Source organism: Cryptomeria japonica, chromosome 5 (genome assembly GCF_030272615.1).
Source record: "Cryptomeria japonica chromosome 5, Sugi_1.0, whole genome shotgun sequence".
Taxonomy (NCBI): Eukaryota; Viridiplantae; Streptophyta; class Pinopsida; order Cupressales; family Cupressaceae; genus Cryptomeria; species Cryptomeria japonica.
This window is the reverse complement of record NC_081409.1, coordinates 148,449,742-148,456,865: the sequence shown is the minus strand read 5'-3', so window position 1 is coordinate 148,456,865 and position 7,124 is coordinate 148,449,742. Positions and strand designations below refer to the sequence as shown.

The following is a 7,124-nucleotide window of genomic DNA, read 5'->3' as shown; positions in this document are numbered from 1 at the left end:
TGACTACATAAAACATCAGACGACAATCTAGAATGAAGATTGAGCTGTAAGTATAGCATCTCCCATGCCTAAGTATAGTTCCAGTTAAGCTCAATACCGAAGGCCTAAAACCTCTTCCAACTCGATCACCTATGATCGACCAAATCCTTTGCCTAAATGATTATTACATTATTTACTCCTTACATATCCATATCACTGACATATGATCTACAAAGAGATCTTACATCATATTTATACCAACCTAAGACCTAAACAATTAGGTCGGCCACCTAAAAGATAATACAAGAAATTCATAGCTTAAACCCATAATCAAATGGTCAACCAAGTCATCTTAGGCCAAAAACAATGTAAACCAATCCTTAAATCCGATCGGTAATGCATTAGGAATATCAACCAACACGTTACATAAACCGGTCCATAACCTAGATAACACATGACCCAATTTAGGTCCACACATGCTAAAGAAATGATCCCAATCAACCAAGTCTTGAACATGATCACCATGAGCATCCTGACTCTCTACTAGAAGCAGCACCAACACCGCTTATGCATAACATCAAAGATCTTCAACAAAACTTTGTCGGTGAAACCTTCGCTGGAACAACAAACCAAGCTTGCTAGCATACATGATAGCATCTGATCACTAGATCAAAACCAACTGAATGTGATACACACCAGGAACACATGAATGACCAATCCAAAGCAATTCCTTAGATCAAGGTATACCGAAGTATACCGGATCAACATGATCTTACCAAACATCCTACTGGGACCAACCAGATACCGGTAAACAACCAAAGCAACTAGTACAATCAGTGTTGCCAATGTTTCCATCAATGCAACACATAATCAATTCCTCCAAATTGCCAACATACATGTCTAGAGGTAGAGGGGCAAAGGAATAAAGAGGTAGAGATCAAGATAGAGCGAGATAGGAAGAGAGGAAAAAATATAGAGAGATAGAGAGAGTTAGAGGGAGATATAAAGATAGAAAGATAAGGGGGGTTGAGGAAGAGATAGAGAAATCTATAGAGGAAGAGAGAGATATAGATGGTGAGATAGAGAGATAGAGATATAAGGAGATATATAGAGAGGGAGAGATAGAGAGAGAACAAGAGATAAACAAATAGAGATGGAGAGAGGATGAGAAATAGGAGGAGATAGAGTGAGATATCTAGACATATATTGGAAGAGAAAGAAATGGATAGAGATATACATGAGGATAAAGGGAGAGAGAGGTAGAGATAAATAGATAGATAGGGGGATAGAGAGGGAATGAGGGAGGGAAAGATGGGGAGAAATAGAGAGGAGGAGGAGAAAGGGAGAGAGGTAGTTAGAGAGAGATGTAAGGAGATCAAAGCAGAGAAAGTTATGGATAGAAAGAGATAGAGAGAGGGGTGAGATCAATAGATAGAGAGAGGGAAATATAGATAGATAGAGATGGATAGGGAGAGATATACATAGATATATTTATAAAAAGAGATAGAGAGAGAAGGAGCAAGATGGAAATAGGGAGAAATACAAGAGATATGGAGTAAATAAGAGAGGTGGAGATAATGATATATTGGTAGGAGGGAGAGATATATGGAGATAGAGATAGAGGGGGCAATAATGAGAGAGAAAGGTGAATAAGACAAATAATTTTAAATTAAATTAATTCTTTTTAAATCTCTTATTTTTTTTAACAATTTCACACCTTGAAGCATTTCTTTAGAATGTGAGATCCATGATAGAGATATGATATTCATAAATTCTCACATCCAATATATTTCTTAAATAATGAATACCTTAAATACGTATATATTTTATGTACACAAACTCAAAATTATTATAATTATAACTCTAAGAAATATATATCCACCCACATTTAATTTCTATAAATAACATTTCAAATATCAATTCTGAACCCATCTACTCTACTCAAATAAACTAATCTCTAATTTCCTTGTTACATCCATTTGTTAGCCTAAGTCAATCTTAAAAGAAACCGCTTTAACCTACATAAATTCCCATATTTGTTATATTTCTTAGATAATGAACATATTGAAAAACTCGCACTTAATTTCTACAAATAACTATCCAATTATCAATTCTCAACTCATATAATCATCAAATAAACTAATCTGTACTTTCCTTGAATGTGTCTAAATCAATCTTTAAAAAAAGTTGCTTTAACCTACATAGATTCCCATATCCGATATATTTCGTAAATAATGAACATTTTAAAAAACTCACACTTAATTTCTATAAATAACTATGCAATTATCAATTTTCAACTCATCTAATCTACTCAAATAAACTAATCTCTACTTTCTTCTTTCCTTATTACATCCATTTGTTAGCCTAGACCAATCTTCAAAAGAAAACTGCTTTTAACCAATTACAATTCCAAAACATGTGAATAAGAAGATTAGTATTAACTACTTTTACTTTAAATAAAGTCATAGAAAGTAATGAATGGGAGGACTTCAATTTTCAACTTCCCCAAAGCTAATATTGTTGGCTATAACTCAGCCTTTCCAACAAGCTGGGCCCCCATCTAAATTTGCAAGCCGTAACCTTAAATTCTGGAAGATGAGAGCAAGTTTATTTAGGTATTTATTTATATCTATTTTTTAAATCGGTGGACGCCGGGGCCGCTGCTTTTGAGTAGAAACAACACACTCCAACCAAAGTCCACCATATTTACTTACCTAACTATCTGTCATTAGTGAACAACCGGTCACCCAGATACTTTTCTCACCAACTCAGTCAAAAGTGTGAGTGTAGGCATTAAATGAAATACCCACTAATTTTTTTCCATAACCGCTACATATACTCTCCCCCACTTGGGATTTTGCTGCAGCACTTGAAATCCATTTAGTTCTTTCTTGTCCTCTCACTGATCTCACTTTTTATTCTTCTTGTGGCGAAGAAGATGGGAAGATCTCCCTGCTGTGAAAAAACTCATACAAATAAAGGAGCATGGACCAAAGAAGAAGATGACAAGCTTATTGCCTACATTCAAGCCCATGGTGAAGGCTGCTGGAGGTCCCTCCCCAAGGCAGCAGGTGTAATTTCTATTCAGACCACTTTTAACAAAAACCCATATCTTGTTTGATTGGGTTCTGTAAATTGAGAGGATGTTGTATGCATTAATTTATTTTGGTTCTTCTCCATGCTTATGACTCTGCTTTTATAGGGCTTCTGAGATGTGGGAAGAGCTGCAGGCTAAGGTGGATAAACTATTTGAGGCCTGATCTCAAGCGGGGGAACTTCTCTGAAGAAGAAGATGAACTCATCATCAAGCTCCAACTCCTCCTGGGAAACAAGTATGCACATAGAATCTTGTCTGCCCACTAGGAGAAAAAGGATAAAAAATTGATTTTAAGACTGATTTGGTCTCTCTGAGAATTCGACAGTTCATACTGGTTTCTTTTGAGTTTCTTGATTCAAATCGGTATCATGCTGTAACTCCATAAACTCCTCCATCGTCGTATGGTTTCTTTTAAGGTTCTTGATTTGATAAGTAATTGTGATCACAACTCCCTCATAGTTTGATTTCTTTAGAATTTTTTGATTCGGTTTGTTATCATGCTATAACTCTCAAAATTTTTCCATCATAGTTTGGTTTCTTTGGAGTTTCTTGATTCGATTTGATATCATGAGGTAATTCGGAAACCATTATATCATCATTCGATTTCTTTCGAATTTTTTCTCTCATAGTTTGGTTTCTTTGGAAATTTTTGATTCAATTTGTATTGGTGCTGTAACTCCGAGAGCTGCTCCATCATAGTTTGGTTTCCTTGAAAAACTTTGATACAATTTGTTATCATGTTGTCATAGTTTAGTTTTTTTTGGAGTTCTTGATTCAATTTGTTATTACACTGCAACTCTGAAACTACACCTTATAGTTTGATTTCTTTGGAATGTTTTGTTTCAATTTGTTATCATACTGTAAATATGAAAACTACTCCATGTAATTTGGTTTCTTTGGAGTTTCCTGATTTCAGTTTGTTATAACGCTGTAATTCTGAAAACTACTTCCTCAAAGTTTGATTTCTTTGAAATTTTTTGATTCATTTTGTTATCATATAGTGACTTTTAAAACTACTCCCTCATAGCTTCATTTCTTTGCTTTTTGCTGATTCAATTTGTTACGACGTTGTAACTCTGACAACTACTCCATGTCAGTTTGATTCTTTGAAATTGTTTGGTTCAATTTATTACGATATTGTAACTCTGAAAACTATTCCATCATAGTTTAGTTTCTTGATTTAATTTCTTACATGGACGTAAGATCATGACTGCCCATTAGATAAAAAACATTGATTGACAGTTGATTCTTTCACTGAATTGCTCATAATGGTTTCTTTCTTTTGAATTTGTTGACTAATTTGGTTATTTCTTTGTGGGTATGGCGGCACAGATGGTCTCTGATTGCAGGGAGATTGCCTGGGCGGACAGACAATGAAATAAAGAATTACTGGAACACCCACATCAAGAGAAAATTGCTGAGCCGGGGAATCGACCCACAGTCACGCCGTCCTATTCAGCCCTTCCATAACGATGGCAGCAGCAGTAGCAGAGACAGCAGGTCTCCCAATCAAGAAATTTTAATGGCGGATTTCTTTCAGACTGAGCTTTCAACTGTGACAAGCACTTTGGATCGTGCTGCTTCAGATGGTACCAGTGGAAGCGAAGAGAAGCCTGATGTGAATCTGGATTTGTCTATCAGTTTGCCTTCTTTTTCCCCTCCTTGTAATATTAGAGAAGCTGTGGATTCCAAGGAGATGTCTAGCAGTAAATCATGGAATATGGATTTCCAAATGGATTCCAAGGAGATGAATAGCAGCAAATCATGGAATATCGATTTCCAAATGAATTACAGCAGATATGATGAAGAAAGTGCCAGTAGGCTAGGATTAGGGTTATGATAAGTGATCAGTATCTTGAATCTTCATGTTTTTGCTATTATCACCATTAATACATCCCTTGTTTCTATGGATGCAATAGCTTCATTTTTTGTATTGATGAAAGCTCTGCAGTTGATGGGTTAAGATTGGTGAGTTTACAAATGGAGGATTTAGATGTTATCCCTATATCTGAATTGAGATTTTCATTAGTGAGGTTACAAATGGAGGATCAAGGCTTTTGAGTGGCGTTGGCTCCATGTTTGTAATGGAGGCGTCTTTTTTTTAACAGACTTTTTCTGTGTGTCTGAAATCAGAATCTACGATTTTGATTTAAAAAACACATTCTAAACTTTAACTTGTTTAGATAACTCTAATAAAATTAGACTAATGAACAAATTCACAGTTTCGCCCTAATCCATAACTCCAAGTGTTGAAGGCCTGGGATGAAACGAGATCATATGTATATATTCAGTGGGAGATAATATTAAAAAATTTCAGGAAATTCTGTGATGGGTATTATTGAGTCTGCAGTCGTATCTTAAAATTTGTTCTCTGTTGTGTGACAAAAAGTACTCTTTTATGTTTGATTTGATTAGTTTGATGAGTGAACCAGTTTTCTGCCGGCCCATTTGATCTCTCCATGAGTCTCTGTTATGGATTATCAGCTCTGGTTGCATTCGTTGCAATTATTGAGCATATAATTATGGTGGTTAGTTCGAACCTAAATACATTTTCAATACTTATCTCAAAATAAAATAATTATTATGTTTTTTTTGGAAGTTTAACTTTCAGGGATATGTTGGTGTCTTATATTGCCAACATTTAAGTCAAATTTAAGTGTTGTCAATATGAGACATCAATAGGACAAAGTGATAAATGTGAACAAAAATATAGGTAATGATAAGTCTAGAGGATAGGTTGTAATGATAGAGTGGACAAAAAATTAGAAAGCGAGTCAAGATGATTGTTTGATTTTGCGAATTGGACGAAGAGGTAGAGGAAGTATTGCCATGAAGACAAGGTTACAATTTTTTTTAGGATGAACAAAGAGGTTGAGGGTACAACAAGTCGCTTAAATGATTGAAATCCTTTTAATAATATTTAGAATATTCAAATCAAGTTTCTATAGCAAAATTATGTTTTTGAACTTTGTAAATTTCTTCTATTTACCTTTAAGAGTTTAAAGAGTTGTTGTCCCCCTTTTTTTAATGGATAGAACAATTTAATTAAAAATCTAAAATAAAATTTATTGATATAATAAAAATTACTAATAAGTTATCGAATTGATAATTACTGAGTATAAATTGAATGTTTGTTTTTTAATAGTAGGCATGGGAAAGAGTTTGGAGAACATTCTTTATATTGCTTTAAGCATGGTTTGGTTCTACTAATTTTGTCTTGGTCCTATAAAACATAGCTCATAGGTTCCATGTTGGAGGGTTCAATCTAATGAAACCAAGGTGATTGGTTGTGTTTAGTGATTAAATAATTGCTAGTTGAACAACTTGTCTTATATCTCATAGCTATTCAACTACTTGTTGATTCGCCTTCAAAGCATCTTTTAAGATTGAATGCTGACAACCTAGAAAATGATATCGGTGTAAAGAACTTGAATATTATTTTCTAGAATGGAGTATGACATATTAAGGATTATAATTTATATTTATACCCAGATGCTATTAAATTTTTTTTTATAGATTCAGATGATAATATTGTTACTAGTAGAATTTCTTAGTAAAATAATTTTTCAATTAAGTGGGAGACTTAATCTACTTAAAATATTTCTAAAAACAACTTTCTACTAAAGATGAATAAGCGTGTAATCCCCAAAAATGTGCTATATACTCATGTAACTCATAAAATGGGCAACAATGTGTTCTCCAACAAAGAGTTTGAAGTATATAAGATATTCCAACTCAATATTTGGGAGTTAAGAGTTTTCATTGTATCTTTATAGATGGAACCAAGTATGGCCTAGAAGGTTTGGTTGAAGCTAAAATGACACTTGTCTTATGGATTCAGATGATAATACTATTACTAGTAGTAATTCCTAGTAAAATAATTTCTCAATTAAGTGGGTGACTTAATATACTTAAAATATCTATAGAAACAACCTTCTATTACAAACAAATAAGCTTGTAATCCCAGACAAATGTGTTATATGCTCATGTCACTCATAAAATGGGAAACAATGTGTTCTCCAACAAAGAGTTTGAATTATAATATATC

The 7,124-nt window shown here is 33.9% G+C and overlaps 1 protein-coding gene across 1 annotated transcript; it reads left to right on the top strand.

Moving 5' to 3' along the window:
* The first annotated feature begins 2,796 nt into the window (after positions 1 to 2,796).
* LOC131067621 (myb-related protein 308) lies at positions 2,797 to 4,987 on the top strand. The gene is made up of 3 exons (XM_058002704.2): positions 2,797 to 3,050; positions 3,182 to 3,311; positions 4,409 to 4,987. Exons 1-3 carry the CDS (start codon positions 2,918 to 2,920, stop codon positions 4,914 to 4,916), a joined length of 771 nt encoding a protein of 256 aa, XP_057858687.2. The 5' UTR covers positions 2,797 to 2,917; the 3' UTR covers positions 4,917 to 4,987.
* The last annotated feature ends 2,137 nt before the right edge of the window (positions 4,988 to 7,124 follow it).